The 17,204-nt window shown below is 42.3% G+C and overlaps 2 protein-coding genes across 14 annotated transcripts in view; both read right to left on the minus strand.

Annotated features, from left to right (window-relative positions):
- The window catches only part of LOC310843240 (cilia- and flagella-associated protein 337-like), a 1,288,916-nt gene that overhangs the window by 970,306 nt on the left and 301,406 nt on the right, over window positions 1-17,204 (minus strand). The gene's annotated exons all lie outside the window — the stretch shown is intronic.
- FRY (FRY microtubule binding protein) overlaps window positions 1-17,204 on the minus strand; it is a 193,758-nt gene that overhangs the window by 75,205 nt on the left and 101,349 nt on the right. For 10 of the 13 annotated variants that reach the window (XM_083735730.1, XM_083735724.1, XM_083735728.1 and 7 more), the window contains 11 exons: window positions 16,300-16,408; window positions 15,656-15,742; window positions 14,066-14,237; window positions 13,223-13,355; window positions 12,464-12,571; window positions 10,261-10,516; window positions 9,452-9,634; window positions 6,149-6,235; window positions 4,647-4,906; window positions 3,759-3,948; window positions 1,050-1,174 (listed from right to left, as the gene is read on the minus strand). In XM_083735730.1, the coding sequence (XP_083591856.1) occupies window positions 1,050-1,174; window positions 3,759-3,948; window positions 4,647-4,906; window positions 6,149-6,235; window positions 9,452-9,634; window positions 10,261-10,516; window positions 12,464-12,571; window positions 13,223-13,355; window positions 14,066-14,237; window positions 15,656-15,742; window positions 16,300-16,408 (1,710 nt within the window). The remainder of the gene's footprint in view (window positions 1-1,049; window positions 1,175-3,758; window positions 3,949-4,646; window positions 4,907-6,148; window positions 6,236-9,451; window positions 9,635-10,260; window positions 10,517-12,463; window positions 12,572-13,222; window positions 13,356-14,065; window positions 14,238-15,655; window positions 15,743-16,299; window positions 16,409-17,204) is intronic. The other 3 variants (XM_083735729.1, XM_083735734.1, XM_083735736.1) reach the window with 1 other exon arrangement.

Below are 17,204 nucleotides of genomic sequence, written 5' to 3' on the forward strand. Positions count from 1 at the left end.
TCTGACAGGAGCTGGAGTTCAACAACACCTGGAGGCTCCTATTCCTGCTGCAATGCACCCTCAAATACAGAGGGCCACCCGCCCTCTAGGAGTTTATGTAACTGAGTTATATTGCTAGGAAAGGGACCATGAAACCAGGGGGAACTACCTCATCTCCACTTGTCACTTCTGAGATATATTTCCCCGATTAGGAGAATAAGCTTAAACCTCAGTCCAGAGACGAGGCCACTAACAAATCCCAGTGGGACATTGCCAATGGGCCTTTGGCATCTCAGGGAGTATGTCCTCCAGAATCGTCTCCAGACACAGAGAGCTGTGCCCCCAAGAGAACTGGGACAGAGAGTGTACACACAAGGTATAGCACTTGGCTTGCTGCCTAAGCACCAGCAATATTTTTTGGTAATCAGAAGACTCTTATAGAGTGGTCCTTCGAAATTTAAGATCAGCTACATTTTAAATCTTTGTCCATGCCGCTTGGGAGTGTATTCCACTTCATCATGTGTCTCCCAAGATAAAACACTTGTCTTTGTTTGCAGGTCATTTTAAACCATATTAAAAATAAACTATGGTTTAACATGAAACACTCTGCTCTCCCTTGCTGCTGTGAAACAAATCAAGAGTCTGGCTTGTTGTGATGCGTAAATTTAGCCTCGTGGTTTGTTTAGCTTGTTACCTGACACGCAGCTGGAGCAGGGGACGAGCGAAGCAAGAACATTTCTGTAGTATACACCAGCATGCTGAATGTTCACATGAAACCAGTTTGTTTCTAACTATGGTTTAATGTGAAATGTGAGCTGGGCCACTGCTAACCATTTATTACACTAAGGGTGCTTCCAGACAGGTGTTTATTGTGTTATTGGTGCTGCTCTCACCTTTAGGTTTTACACAGCATCCGCATAATGACTTCAGAATCAAAATGCCAATCTGAACTCCGCCCCCAATTTAATGCCCTTCCCGTTGAAAATTTTATACTTTTGGTGATATTAAGCCTCCGTTTGTAAGCATCCCAAAGCAATTTGAACCACAAGAAATTCATGGCACATCAATACCTGAAAACGAGAGAATTTGTTCTTCCAAAGCCCAGCACAAGTGACTCAGTAATTTCTATGCTCTCAAGTCTCATCAAAGGCACTAGTTGTTTTAACAACACACCAACAGATGGAGTTCCTATAGCCTAAAAATACAATAAATTTAAACGGATATAATCATTAAAGCAATTAGAAAAGAATGACAAAAAACGTACTGCTTTAGTAGGTTTTGCTGGCAAATTTGAAAAGCATGTATTACAAAACAGTATTAAGTGGCTCAACAGCCATGAATAAGAGAGTGAGGATCATTCCCCCTTTGACTCTGTGGGGTCTGAGGAAAAAAGGCTGGTGTGGTGTCTATCTGGTCACAGGTCAAATGGCCGAGAAGAGACTCTTTTCTTCGTTCCTTTTTCTCTCCTGCTCCTGGGGTGACCCAGAGGTGCAATAGTAGGAAAATTTCATATAAAGTCAGAGAGCCACCCGAGAGCCTTTTCTATAGTGGCTCCTGACCTTTCAAACGCTCTCTCCAAGGAGGCCTATCTGGAGACCTTGTTATTATCATTTAAGTGCCATGCGAAAACATTTGCTTTCCCAGGCTTTTAAGAACTGCTAACACAAGCATTCTTGGAATGCTTTAGTTTGCTGCTTCAATTTGCTATATTAGTTCGCATGCTTCATATTATTATCATTGTTATTGTTCTTCTTTTTATGTCTTACCATCCTGGGAACAGAAATTATTCTGAAGGTGTGGAAGAAATGTTATGTAAATAAAGAAGTAAAATGTGGCTGCAGTGTGCCTCAGAAGCAAATCTAAATGCCGGTTTTTGCTTGCTTGTTTTGTGGGGTGGTGTGCGGTTCTACTCTGGTCTATAAAGATGACAGCGAAGGGTTAGGTCAAACCAAGTGAAGGAACCAGACAGTTATTCTTCAGAGGACAAGAACTCAACAAAGCAGTTTAGAAGCATGTTGAATCAAAAAAACTGCCCGATGCAGGAATTGTCTGCCACTTTCTGCCGAGGCAGAAAATGACAGTGAGTCTACAGAAGAGAGCATCATTTTCCCTTTGCTTTGTTACACATCTGCCTTCTATCCCGAGTTGCAGAGCATTGCCCAAATGTTTCAGAGGTGCACCAGAAATAATGGGGGCAGGGGATCTGCATGTGTCACACAAATGGTATGCGTGCATAAAAAGGTTAACATACTTCCCATATCTGCTCTACGCCATGAAAGGCATTTTGGCAGAAAGTCTGTGTGACCTTAATACTGGAACAAAAGAGGAACTGACACAAGTCAGTTGGCAACACCACTGAATAATTCCCACAAGGTAAACGTGGCATATAATAAAAATTAGAACAGCCTTTCGTCAGACTCAAGCAAAACAGACGAAATATAGGTACCACTGCCAGTGTGGGATTAAAAATCACCTTATCATGACTCCTGCCATTGAATGGTTCATCTAGGTATGGTAATGGTTCTTCAGTTAAGTCCTATGGGGCCTACCAAGTCTGTTTCCAGTTTCAAAGAATCCCAACTTATTTATGGGTTAGTACTTCTGGGGCAAAGAGCAAGCCAGGCCAGCCATATGTAGTTTTTTTTAGTCTTACATACTAAAAAAAAAAAAAAAAAAATAGGGACGCGGGTGGTGCTGTGGGTTAAACCACAGAGCCTAGGACTTGCTGATCAGAAGGTCGGCTGTTCGAATCCCCGTGAAGGGGTGAGCTCCCGTTGCTCAGTCCCTGCTCCTGCCAACCTAGCAGTTCAAAAGCACATCAAAGTGCAAGTAGATAAATAGGTACTGCGCTGGTGGGAAGGTAAACGGCGTTTCTGTGAGCTGCTCTGGTTCGCCAGAAGCGGCTTAGTCATACTGGCCACATGACCCGGAAGCTGTACGCTGGCTCCCTCGGCCAATAAAGCGAGATGAGCGCCGCAACCCCAAAGTCGGCCACGACTGGACCTAATGGTTAGGGGTCCCCTTTAATCTTAACATACTAAAATATCTAAAAGAATGTAGTATAAGCACTGATAACTGGGAAACACTGGCCTGCGAGTGCTCCAATAGGAGAACGACCTTTACCAAAGGTGTCATGGACTTTGAAGAAGCATGAACTTGGGGCAAAAGGGAGAAATAAGCTAAGAGGAAGGCATGTTGGACAAACCCTCACCGTGATCAACTCCCACCTGGAAACCTATGTCTCCACTGTAGAAGGATGTGTGGATCCAGCATTGGACTCCACAGTCACTTACGGACACACCATTAAGACCGTGTTCATGGAAGACAATCTTACTCAGCTATGAGTGATCGCCAAAGAAGAAGACCCTTGATTCAACGCTGACAACTATGAGTGGTGAAGGATCTTAAATCCAGCTCTGCAATGGTTCTAGCAAGGTCTTTCCTAAGGAGGCCACAGCTCGGTAGTGATGTATGCACTTTGCAGATATGGAGAACCTGTGGCTCCTCCAATGATGCTGGACTTCAATTCCCATCATCCCCAACTCCTGGGCCTTCAATTCCCATCATCCCCAACTCCTGGGCCATGCTGGTGGGGAGGTGTGATGGAAGCTGCAGTCCCACAACATCTGGAAGGCCACAGGTTCTCACTTCTGGCTTACAGATGGCAATGCATCATATGTATAGAAGGACTAGGCTTGAGTCTTGTGTGAAAAATACACATCATATATAAACATATTTCTCATTTGATGGCCAAGTCGTTTTAACGAAATACCACTTACCTTGTTATCGTAACTAACAGTACCATCAGGTGTGGTAGCCATGATCTCAGGAGTCGAAACACGCAGATGGCCGGGGCTCATAATACTGGGTTTTGCTGCTCCAAAGCAGAGAATAAGGTAATTTCTCCATAAAGTGACATAATGGTCTCCACTGCTCGCTGTACTGGTTTTCTTTGCATTCACAGGGCTGCTGGATACGTTGTTTTAAAATTTAAAAAAATCAGTTTGGGATATTACTTTGTTTTATTATTTTTCAAAGAGGAGACATTATAGCAATATAAAGGGGCTGATTCAGCTCAGCATAAAATGAAAAGGAAGGATCTAACTCAGTGGTAGAGCATATCCTTTGCATGAATACAGTATTGGGTTCAATTCCTAGCAACACCAGGTAAGTTGGTACAAACTCCCGTCTAATACCCTGAAAAGCCACTGTGAGTCAGGTGTTGACAATACTGATGGGCCAAAGGTAGCTCCTGAAGTTCTAAACTATGGCTACAGCAACAACATAAAAAAATCACTCGGTGCTATTTTTGTTGTTGAAAAACATGCAGAACTGCTTTACATCTTTTATACTTCTCACTGCAAGCATGTGAAGGCATTCACAGCAATTATTTTTTGGATGTGAAGAGCTAAAGTTTAGGGGCAAATGCTTTCTCAATACCACCTATAAGAAGCCACAGTTGTACAAAGATTTTAAAACCAGGTACCCCAATTCTAAGCGCAACTCTGCACACTGGACTACGCAGGCTCACAAAAACATAACCCTCCTATCAAATATATGCCATTCTGTGGGATTCATTATTTAAAAACAGTGAATACAGACCAGATCTATCAGTGTAATATGAAATATTGACAACCAAATAGTAATAAAACAACGACAGAACTTACTTTGGATCAACCAAAGGCATGACCAGCTGCAGCCTTGTAAATGCATAAGGCCAAGCATAGCTGAGAGCAGTGGGACAATGCTTTGGTAAATTCTCTTGTCTAAGAAAACTGAAAAGGCAGAGAACCCAGGGATCTTTGACGGACTGTGCAAATATCCAGACATGGGAAGGACTTTTTACATCATAATGGCTATTAACAAGGACCGCGTTCCATTCTACCAGCCACTGCAAATCCACATTATGGGTTAATGGTAACGTTGTCTGTGGAGGGAAAAGATTTTTTTTTTTAAAAAAAGAAAGAAAATCTCTGTCAGCATATTATTTCAGAGGTTGGCCTGCATTTTTTATTTTCCTGATAAGCTGTCCTTTCAGTAGGCTGCCCATGTGTCCTATGTAATAAAGGAGTTTACTTCTTGAAAGGGTGTCAGAGGACAGCTCTATGTGAAGTGCTGTCTAGTTCAAAACGGTTTTAAATATTTTTTAAAAACCATTAAGAATGAAAAGCAGGGGCCTTGAAGTTATCCAACAGCAGTTAGCACCTGCACTGCAGACTGAGCAAGCACAGAGGTCCCTTGGTCGTTCTTCCCACTATAAAATGCACCGTGTGGTATTCAGACTAGATCTGTTGACATTAATGGACTTAGTCATATTCCTTCATTACAATTTAGCTAAATGCCAGCCATTCTGTTTAAATGATAACATTTATTTCCAAATTTGCATCCATCCAAAAAGATATGTGCCCTCTCTTTTTGGGGATGCATTTCCTCTTTTGGGGGCACGTGTAAGTAGCAAATCTGCATTTGGACCTGGATACTGGCTGCCAAACCCTTGTTTGAAGAGATGGAAACACCACACAACCTGCAGTGCATTTCACTGATCCATCATTCATTCTGCTCAGGGCTTATCTACATGCTTTTGGCAGAAGTTAACAGTGCCTCTGTGTTCCTGCCCCCTCTGCACCTGTATGCAGTCAGAATCAGTCCATGGCTTATTCTCTGTTCCTTAGTCAATTTGAGACATTGCCCCACTGACTATACTAAAGATACCTTGCTGCATTCTAGTGATGCACACTGATCCAATAACAGTATAGGCAGGAGATCTGTTTGAGTAGAAGATTCAATCCATGCAAGGATTGAGGCTATTCATTAAATTAATGGGGTAGTCTGACTGTACAATAGATTGGAATCTGGCTACATACAAATCTCTGGATACGGCTGGTAGTTAAATTATGAAACCAGTTATTACCTAATATTCTGCTAAGACGTTGAAAATATCAATACAGCTACAATTACAGGCTGAAGTAATGGAACTGCAGCAGCGGATCAAGGAGATTACCTGTGCTGTACTGAGTAATAAAATCTAATGCCTGAAGCAACTCTAAGAGTTTCTTAACATACCTATAATCTTTGTATCTGCATTCCAGTCTTTTTGGAACGTTGCAGTTTCTGTTTATTTAGCACATATGCATTGTGAACAGTTAGAGGATAACAAGAAGGTACTTACTGAATCTGAAACGGCCACATGAATGAAACTTTCCAGAATAGAAGAACTTAGTTGGTCCATGACATCAATCATAGGCCTATCGTCATCCTGTACATGTGAAGGTGACAGAAATTAAATTATTTTTTTAAAAAAGAGTGTTTGAATAGTAAGATATTTACTGTGGCATAAGCTTTTGTGGGCTAGAGTCTACCTCATCAGATGTATGAAATAGACAGTGTGATGGGAGAAGCATTAAAAGAGGAACAATCTCATATTGAAAGCAGTGATACCACATATGAATCAACCAACTGAAGTCAACAAGCTCATGTATGAGTCCAGGCACATCCAACCGCTGCAGGTAAACACTCAGTTTACGTGACATCCAGGTAAGTGAGCAATTTACTGTTTGTGGCATCTTAAACCACCTTATATCCTGGTTCAAGTCAAAATAAATTTGGTCAAATTAGTCAGTGTTCTCCAGTTCAGCAGCCACCCCAATTTCTGAATGAGAACTGGTTCTAACTCATTTATATCCTTCACATGAAACAGAATTATTCTGAGTGAGTCAAAGTGAGCCATTACTGCAGCAGCATTACTTGAAATTTTGTGAGACTGCAGTTATTCACTCCCTCTAGTGCAGTTGTTTTAAACAGCCAAAGCAGAACTATCCACTTACAAGAAGGAAGTTTCAGGAGGCTTGAGGAAACCGCAAGGTTTGCTGAAGTACAAAATAATTGGGGGCGGGGGGACTAAAGAGAGAGGACCTAACCCTTTAAAAAAACCCAGTGAGGAGTGAGCATGCTCAGTGGCCACCACAAAACAACAGGAGGAGATGGAATGGCTGACTGGAACACTGAAGAGCAACACTCCACGCTGTAACATTCTGCTGCAGGTCCCACTAGAACTTTCTCTGTTTTCGATTCCTAGCTCCCTCACAATTCCCAGAGGCACTCCTGACAACTGTAGCCATTCGGATTCATTTTGTGGACCAACCTTCTCCAAGGATGATGTCCTCTAGATGTTCCTGACCATTGGACCATGCGGGCCGAGAATGGTGGGAATTGTAGTCTAAGGCATCTGGAAGACACCAGACTTGGGAAGGCTGCTGAAGAAACTCCACTCCCACACACTTCCCACCTTTGAACATTCCTCTTGACTGCTCTTCTACTTTGAGTGAGGAGGAATGCTAAACAGTGCACAAGCATACTCTTCCCATGGAAGCACAGCCCAATACTTATGCCATGACAACATCCTGATTCAGCTACAGCACTGCTCTATAATACACTTAGCACAACCAGTAATTTCTATTTTTTTTTTATGTTTCAAATTCTTTGCAAATAAGAATCCAATTCCATTGGATTGTAGGACTTTTTCAAATATTAGAGCTGTGATAAATTACCAACTGGCAAAGTGGGTCAGAATAAGTATCTAGTTTAGTGTGTATGTGTGTGTGTGTGTGTGTGTGCGTGTGTGTTGTACCAGAACTTCTGCTTCATTTTTTGTGCTTACAGAGTTAATGCACTGACAGAAGCTCAACATGAGGTTAATTGTTGGATTTAGTTCAGTGTTTGCAGAACAGAAGTGCCCATCATAAAATGCCATACGACTTAAGACATCATGTATTGAGGGGATGAAAAACTAGCCTGCTGTTTACTGAAGCATTCCAATGGCATGAACACAAAATATTTTGTTCTCCACTTAGCAACTTACTAACTGGGAACAAGGCGCTCCATGCTTTTGTATTTGACAAACAAGAATTAGTATTCTCTATGGTGCAAAGAAAAATGCAGTGCATGAAATCGTTTTATTACACGTAGCTGCCAGCTGGACGGACACGATGTATCGGTCAATTCCATATTAATAAACATAACACTTTCTAGTAACAATGCTTTTTTTTTACTATTAAAGGAAGAAATAACCTCCATCCAAGAACCATTTGTGTATCTGAAGGAATGTTAGAACAGGGGTCTGAAAGACTGAGAAACAAGAAATATGGGTTGTGTCCAGCTGAGTTCTGCTCAGAGTAGACTCCCTGAAATTAACGGACCTAAGTTAGTAAAGTGCATTAATGTCAATGGATCTACTCTCAGTAGGACTAACACTGGATACAACCTCTAATTTCTGTAAGTGAGCACCCAAGATTTCTAGGTAAGTTAGGAACCATTTTGCACAGGGGTTCCATTTCCGGCCCTCGTGAGTGTTGGCAGAGAACATATGAGTGTCCTCCACCCTGTTCCACCCTGCCTCAGCCCCACCCTGTTACTCCCCCACATTCTGACCTCTTACGGGTCCAAAAGGACCCACGTGTTGGCGATTGCACAGCAACAGGATGCGCCAAAAATGGCCGCTGCCTGTACATATTTTGCCTGTCAAGAATCTTGCCACATTTCATGTTGCTATCAAATCTAGTAAGAGACAGTTACAGATAGGTAGCCGTGTTGGTCTGCCATACTCAAAACAAAAAAATTCCTTCCAGTAGCACCTTAAAGACCAACTAAGTTAGTTCTTGGTATGAGCTTTCGTGTGCATGCACACTTCTTCAGATACCTGAAGAAGTGTGCATATCTGGTATCTGAAGAAGTGTGCATGCACACGAAAGCTCATACCAAGAACTAACTTAGCTGGTCTTTAAGGTGCTACTGGAAGGAATTTTTTTGTTTTGACTAGTAAGAGACATCACTCTTGCCTACCTTGAATGCAACTCAGCAAATAACCATTAGAATGAATGGAAACAATGCAGCATGGTGGATTGCACTATTATCATGTACTGGATAAAGGCAAGTAAAGAAATCAGATGACAAATCAAAGGAGTCCTATATCCAACCACAGAATATTCAGTTAGTGTGTTAGATTTAGGGAACAACCATGGGGCAAATAGCAATTTTTGGAGTGAAGGAAATTAGTAACATGAAAAGGACACCTACAGGAAATGGTTAACTCTTCCTCATTGTTGTGGTCCCTGCTCTCCATGGTTTTTATTCAAGTTTAAAATAAACAAGATCAGATCAGGAGATCTGATCACAGAGCTGCCTGCTGCCATGCCTAGCTTGGCCCTTCGCCTATTCATTCCCACAGTTCCAGTGGTTATGCAAATAAAAACTAAAGGAACATAAAAACTTAAATCTATGATCGTTTACTCAGAAGCAAGTCCCACTATTTCCAGTGAGGTCTTGTTGGTGCATAAAAGCACGCACAGGACTGTAAGCAAAAGTCCATTTTAAAAGCAAAAGGTAATACGGCAAATCAAATTTTCATTTAAACCCCCCCCCCAAAAAAAATTACTTGGGGAAATTGTATTTGTGATGCAGGAATGAGAAGTCGTACCTCTGCTTGTCCCAGTGCAAGAAACAGAGCGCGGATCTCTCTGAGAATCAATACTGCCAGTTTACGTGTAGCGACCTGGAAACTGCAGAGTAACACTAGTGCAAAACCTTCAACAGCATGTAGAACGTTGGAATATGAACTTCTCTCCGTCTGTGTCCTGTGAGCGGATCCGTTCGGTATCAGCTGCAAAATGATGTGTTTGTATATTCCAACATAGGTCATTAAGCTTCAAGAGTTCATAATGTTAAAATAACGAGACAATAGCATGCAATGTGAAATTTAAGAAAAACTAAATGAAAATAAGATCCATGGCCATTGTGATACAATCCATTTCTTATAAGTTAAAAGATGGTTACCTTCAGCTATACCTTATGATAACAGTGCTAAATACTTATGCCATAATCTATATATGCAATGTGTTATTGCCCCTGTAACTGCAACATTTCTGTACTTACAGAACATGTGTTGCTGGATCGGGCTGTTTTGTTGGTTTTTTACAAATGGGACTCTTCTCTTAGAAAATACATTTGTGTTTTGTTGCACAATTTGGTCTGCTAAATTTGACCTCTATATGGTTGTTTACACAATTATCCCGGAATAACGCCCCACCCCCCTGAAGTCCCACCCCTGTTTAAGCATTCAGGAGTGGATTAATAGTAGTCCAACTGTGAGGGGTGAACTGATATAAAAATATTGCCATGCCCAATGTGCAAATTAAACAAATGTGGCTCTAATTTAAGACACATCAATGTATACAAAAATTTAGCCAAATTGTTCTGAAATGTGATGCGATACTTTTGAAGTCTTACCTCTGTAGACCTGCCTTTTGCCTGATCGCTGGCTTTTCCGGGAGTGTGCATTACCAGTTTCCATTGCGTAAGCAACTGTAACAGTAATTTTAAGGATGTGTCCAGGAGGCTATGATGCATATCGTTAACTTCACGCAACAGGAAGTTTGTGAAGCCGAAAAGCACATCCTCTCTCCAATCAACAAAATCAACTAGCAGGCCCTGAAGTGAGTTTTGAGCGATGTGCCGAAGTTCATCATCCATGTGGATAGAAAGCCTATGTAAAAATAAAGCAACTTTCGTGTCAGAAATTACCCATGTACCAATTTGTGATCAGCACACACCCAGGCTAGCAAAGCATTAATCTGAGGTAAAAAAATTAATAAACCTATTCTCAGTCATCGTCTACAGCACCACTTGTAAGAATAGAGTGCAACTTTAGAATTTATTTTATGAATTACGGTACTAAGGCTGCAATTCTATACCCATTTCCCTTGGAGTAAACTCCAGTCAATTCATTAGGATGCACCTCAGCAAGGAGGGAGTTCCCCATGAGAGGAACTATCACTGAAAAGCAGTAACGCAGTTCTTCACAATCAAGGCAACTACTGTGGCCCAGGGCCGGCCTACCTATGAAATGAGGTGAAACAGCTGCCTCTGGCAGTGGAAGCTCCCCAAAGATGCCCCACCACCGGCAAAGAAGTGGTGCTGGCATTGGTATTGATTTCTGGTGAGATCCTGTGAGATTTCCAAAGACATCTTGTGAGATCCCACAAGTACTTCCAGCAGAGGCGGGTGGTGCTGGCAGAGGCGAGTGGCTCAGTGGCAAGAGCAGCAGAGCGGCAGAGTGGAGTGCACTTCCTGTTTCACCTCAAGAGGTGAAATGGGATGCACCACCCCTGCTGTGGCCTGACAGGTGCTTGACTGCTCTTTGACTGTTCCGTGTGTTCAGCCAGGCAGCAAACACAAGGTGTTTATCCAAGCCCTAGTGCAGGGGTCTGCAACCTTTAAGACAAAAAGAGCCACTTGGACCCGTTTCCGAAGAAAAAAAAACTGGGAGCCGCAAAACTCGTCATTATAAAAATAACTTTTTTTATTATTTCTTTGTTTGACCCCTCAGAATTACTCCTCCTCATAGAAATAAAAGTTAAATTAACAAGTTACCTTTTTGTGTGTGTGTGTTCTTCACTCCCCTTCAAAACAGTGACCAGCGTACATGCCCCCTTTCAATGCAGTGACCAGCGTACATGCCCCTTACAATGTAGTGGGCGGGCGGGAAGGTGACGTCGGGACGGTGCGTGACTAACGCACGCACCGCCCCCATGTGAGGTCACAGCCAGTACAGCGCCCGCCACATTGGGGAGTGTTGGGGCGCACAATGCGCCTCCTCCCCTCGCTAGTATCCGCCCCGGAGCCGCGGCAAAGGTGTAAAAGAGCCACATGCGGCTCCGGAGTCGCAGGTTGCGTACCCCGCCCTAGTGGGTAGGCATATATGACTAGCAAGCTACACTTGGCTTGGTGAGCTACAAGTCTAGAGTTTTAGGACTGAAGGAGAAACAAGCAACAAAAATGGTAGTTCTCTTAACATCAGGACTGCATTTCTTCACACAATGACAGAGCTGAAAGGCTACACCCAACTAAGTTCAGAGGTTTCATTTCTTGCTATCCTCACCACTCTCTCCTTCTTTGCCCTCTATTATTTCCCTCCTTCAAATTTTAATTTACATTTTAAGCACTATATAAATCAATATGGCCAAAGGCCCAAATAACTGTGAAGCTAGTTATGTAAGCTCAAGGGGGCTTTAGACTTGTTTTTTTGTCTACGTCAATGCTCCCATGACAAACGGCAAACCGGTTCTGAAATGGAGGAGAGTGCGATGATACGGCTTTAAAGGAAAACAAGTCAAGAATTGTGCCGGGCTACTTGCAAGACCCCTGTCAGGCTAAGTAGCTCTTTGAATCCCAGCCTAAACAAGCAATCTATATGTAGCATTATGCAGGCATGTATCACCACAGATGAACAAACACTCATTGGACAACACAGCAATCAATTCCATTCTCTCCACGCAAACAATAACCTGAAAAGACTGATTCATGTTGCATTATGGAAAGGTGGTAATTGACCACACCTATAATAGTTCCATCCAACTACCTCCATCACAAACCGGACAGCCTTTACATCTTAGCTCCAATTATCAGTCTTTTAACATTTCATGTCATTTACCTTGAAAGCAAATCAATCAGCTCCAGTTTAGACATTCCGTCAGGAAGGAGTCGTGGAATAGCAGCAACACATGTCCTGAAAAGGTCGATTTTTGGTTTTCTTTCACCTCTGAATATAAGAAAAAGAATTTATGCATTACTAGTCAATGCCCAAACATGAGGAGAAAACAACAACAACAACAGGTGGTATTCAATTAAATACCTGAACTAGAGCAACAGGATTTCCCCCTTCTGCTGCTTGCTTGTACACTGTTCCCCAATTCGCTCTGAAGGATTGGTGGGAAAACTCAGAATAGATTTTTTTTTGGGGGGGGAACAGTCTGCTAACCAAATGTTCACTTTAGTGGGGAGTGCTTAACACTTCCCTTCTTGTATTCTCCCCATTGAAAATCCCCTCCCATAACGTCCATGCTTTTCCATCTACAAAAGAAATATAACTGAGTCCCCCCCCTTTTTTTTTTGAGGATGGTGATGTTGAGCAGAAAAAAGACATGACATGAAAATGCCTGCCCTGCCCATGTCTCCCTCAATTCCTCCAGAAAAATTTGCAGCCAGCCAGCTGAGAGACTGTTACATGGCCCTGTGTTTTATCATCTAGTTCTTGCCCAGAAATGGATAGGCATTCATTCTATTCATTAGCAAACTCTTTCTTATAAGATCTGGTTTTTTCAGGGTGGGTTGGGGAGAAAACCCACAGAACAGCTATGCGCTAATCAAGTTGTACAAATTCACTTAAAGTAATCCATAACCAAACACGCACGTGATCATATCTTCAGGTTCTTTGTTCAACATCTGTATGTTAGTGAGCATCATACAGCGCCCAACTTCTTTATCAAGATGTCTCAGTATGTTGTCTACAGCTTTTCTTACTTGAGAATAATATATTGACATGCCTGGAAAAGTATACAGTGAGTTGATATCAGTTCACTGAATAAAAACTTAATATAAAATCTAACATTTTATTAATTATTAACATAATTAATTATTAACATAAAATCCAGTACTGTAGAAATATTCATCTCAATAATGTGTAGTACACTTGTAAGGTTCAATGGCATATATGCAGCACGAAGTGTTTCTTTGATACCCTGAATATGAGTGATCTCTAGCCCTCACAACTTCACATAATATGGAATGTTCAGAAGAGAGTTACGAGGAAAATATTCATATTTTAATGCTTAAGCATCTCATAGTTTCCAACCATAACACGAAACAGGTAGCATGACCAATCACAATAGATGACCGGCGCTGTAGTCTGTAAACGACTCTATATTTTTTTTGAAGATGGGCCTTTTAACAACCAAGTAAATAAATAAATAGTCCACATTGTTAGAGGCCACCATGTTGACTACCCCTGCACAAACCCACAGCAAATACATTATAAATTCAGTTAAAAGCACTTCCTGGTTGCCACTGACAACTAGAAATTATTTGCAGGTGACCAGATGGTGACTCAGGTCTCCCTGACTTGCAGTACTATCTCCTGTATGAATCCAGGCCTCAGACATACCCAGTTCAGTTCATTATGCTAGCAACTTATGAGAACTTTGCAAGACTGCTGTGCAAGTTCATAAACTGTTAAGAAACATGGCCTGATACTTGCCTATCATCTTTGCTTCCTCATCTGTGAGGGTTTTGCTCAAGTAGGTTTTCTTCACTCGTAATGTGTTCCCAGAAGGAAGCACAGCGCCAGTAACAGGCATTGGAGGCTCTCCATCTTTTTGTTGCAAGCTATCCGCAATAACCAAGAAGGCTCTCAGACCAATATTCATTCTCTGCAAATTCGGTGGGAAGCAAAGAAAGAACCAGTATTAACATAACCTTCTAAAGACGACAACATCAAACTGCAATATTACAAATAATTTTGTTCACCCAACAAATGGGGGTAGGGAGAACATCCAGCCCATGTGTCAGACTTGACCTGCCAGGGGTTCAGATTTGCCTTGTGAGGCTGTTTCCCTGCCTGTCTGACGCCTGATGTCCTATATGTGAAGCGCGCAGCAGGAAGAGACACGGATGTCAACAAACCATTGGGAGCCTTAAAATGCATTGGCAAGAGAAAGCAGGCTTCAGTTCTACTGCTCATCAGCTGATGGGCAGCAGAAATGAAGCCAGTTGCACCAGCTGTGATAGCAAGTTCATCAGAGGCAGAAATCAGGCTTTGGGCTCTACCACACACCAGCTGACTGGCTTTTAAAGCTGAAGCCTCAGATATTTTATAGCCCTGCACATGGCTCTTTGTACACCGGGTGACTGACAGGTGAGCTGCCCAATCAACTTGTCAAATTTGGGCCGCAAGGCTAAGAGCTGCCCTGCAGTGAGGAAAGGGTTTCTCAATCTGACCCAATATGTGCTAGATGGACAGAGCTGTCTGAGGGACTTTAATTTCAGGAGCACTGATCAATGTTGAACTGATTTAACTAGCACCTGACTTGCAGAGTCTATATTGAAAATACCTGGAAATCACTGTGGAGCGATCGGAAGTTTACATGGGGTTCCATGTTGCATAAGCAGACGAAGGTTCTAATAAGAATTTTAAGACTGACAGAAACACATTCATGTGGAAAACGGTCCTGTGAACAAGTGGGGTGATGAAGGACTGTATCTCAGCCTTTTTCAAGCCAGAACATGACTTCACTCAGGTAGCTTAGGAGAGCAAAGAACTCTGGGATGCAGGGAACTGTGCCTGCCTCCCAGAGTTCTTTGCTTTCCTGTCTCCTTCACATGACAAGGGTTATAACTCAACCCATTTGGGTCCTCAGTAGCTATATCAAATTTATGTTTTCCACTATACTCAAACCAAAAGCAGTATCTGTTACAGAATGTAGGGTACACTTGTACAGCTTTCCAATAATGGTGCAGCTAGCCATTAAGTCTAGTTCTTGCTCTCTCCCTCTTTTTGTCTTTGTGTTCTGTGTTGCTGTCATCTTGTATGTGATTCCCTCAGCCCCCGTGTGTGGAACAGCTGGAGGACAGATGTATTAAGGGAAACTGTGAAAATGGAAATCAAGAACTGAAGAGATAAGCTGAGGGATGACAAGTTGGGAATGAGTAAAATATAAAGGCAACAGATGACTGACACTTTTCTCTCTCTCTTTCTCTTTCTCTTTCTCTCTCTCTCTCACACACACACACACAAACAAACAAACAAACAAACTGCATTATAAACTATAAAAGCATAATGATATCATACCTCTGGGTTGAGACTAAATGCTTTTGCTGGTTTTCCAACACAAAGAAAATCATAAATTATTTCTTTCATTGCAAAATCCAAACGCTCCTACAGTGAAAAGTTAGAAAAAAGAAAGAAAATTATTGCATGCCAACCATGAGCCTGGTAAAATTATAGGAACGGAACATCAACCATGTACAACCACAGCTCATTTTTGCAAGTCTTCCTCTATTGTGGTAGATTGTTCCCTTAATGAATAACCACTACTTATCAGTGTTGCAGACCTCATTTGTTTTCTTTCACAGAACCCACTTCCAAGTGTGGTTTCCATTCCCACTGAAGCCTTTTTACTTATCCATAGAAATAAGTGACTTCTATTGAGTGCCTGGAAAATCAATAACTTATGATGGAGAAGTAGAGTAGGCTTATTCCCATTTTGCTAAACAGTTTAGCACAAAAATGGGGAACCTGTGGCCCTCCAGATGTGGACTACAACTCACATCAGCCCTAGCCGAAGGTCACGGATGATGGAAGTCGCAGTCCAACAATTTCTAGAGGGCCACGTGTTCTTTGCCCTTGGGATTACTGTGACGTCTGAATGATGCAAATGTAAAATGTCAAGATAAAAATGACCAACTGCTTAAAACTTGCAAGTGTTTTCATACCTGTGCAATAAACTGTATAATTTTCACAAATATATTTAGAGGCATGTCTCGTGGTACAACGCCACGGGAACCTTTCGGGAAAAGAGTTGTGATGATTGTTATAAGTCGACTGTAAAACAAAAGGAGAATGTTAGCACAAGTTCATTCCCAGCAAGGCATCCCTGTGTCATCTTGTTTAAATATTTGGAAGAAGCGTGAAGAAATCTTGACAAAGGACAGAGACTTTTTCTCCTTTCTTCCAGATTAAAAGCCACAGAGGCATTCTGCCTATAGCGCATGCTAAAGGTTACAGAAATGACCACCTCTCTAGGTCAAGAAAACAATATGGATGTTTCCCTGATTGTAAGTATGTAAGGCAGGTTTGGGAAAACTCAGACCTGGGGGCCAAATCTAACTTTCCAGGCCTCTACATCCCCAGGCCTCCCCAGGCTGCATCTTCTCTCTGCAGTCCACACCACTCACCAGCCCTGCTCTGAATACTCACCAAGAGCTTTTGCTTTCCTTGAACTGTGATAATGCCTCTTGCTTGCATGGGTGGAGGATGGGTTTATGGGTGTGGCTGGAATGTGGACTAGTGTACAAAGAGGAGTGTCACATCCATTGCTCCGCCCACTTTTACTGCTGGCTCCGCCTACTTTTGCCTATGGCCACACCCAATCCTTGGCATGCGTCTCTGAAAGGCTCCCCATGAGAGAATAAGAACTTAAGAAGAGCTTGCTGGAGCAGACTATTGGTCAGGGGCGTGCAGTCAATGGACTAGGAGGACTAGGCTAGTCCCCTAAATGTTCCTGGTAAATTAGAGTATTAAATTCTGGCACCTCCTTCTCAAAACCTAGGAAGCTTCCGCCTGGCTTAGGGAGGGAGGTGCGATGCTCCAAGGGGGTCCAAGAGCCCTTCTCCCACCT

Source organism: Podarcis gaigeae (genome assembly GCF_964106915.1).
Source record: "Podarcis gaigeae genome assembly, chromosome: 4".
NCBI lineage: Eukaryota > Metazoa > Chordata > Lepidosauria > Squamata > Lacertidae > Podarcis > Podarcis gaigeae.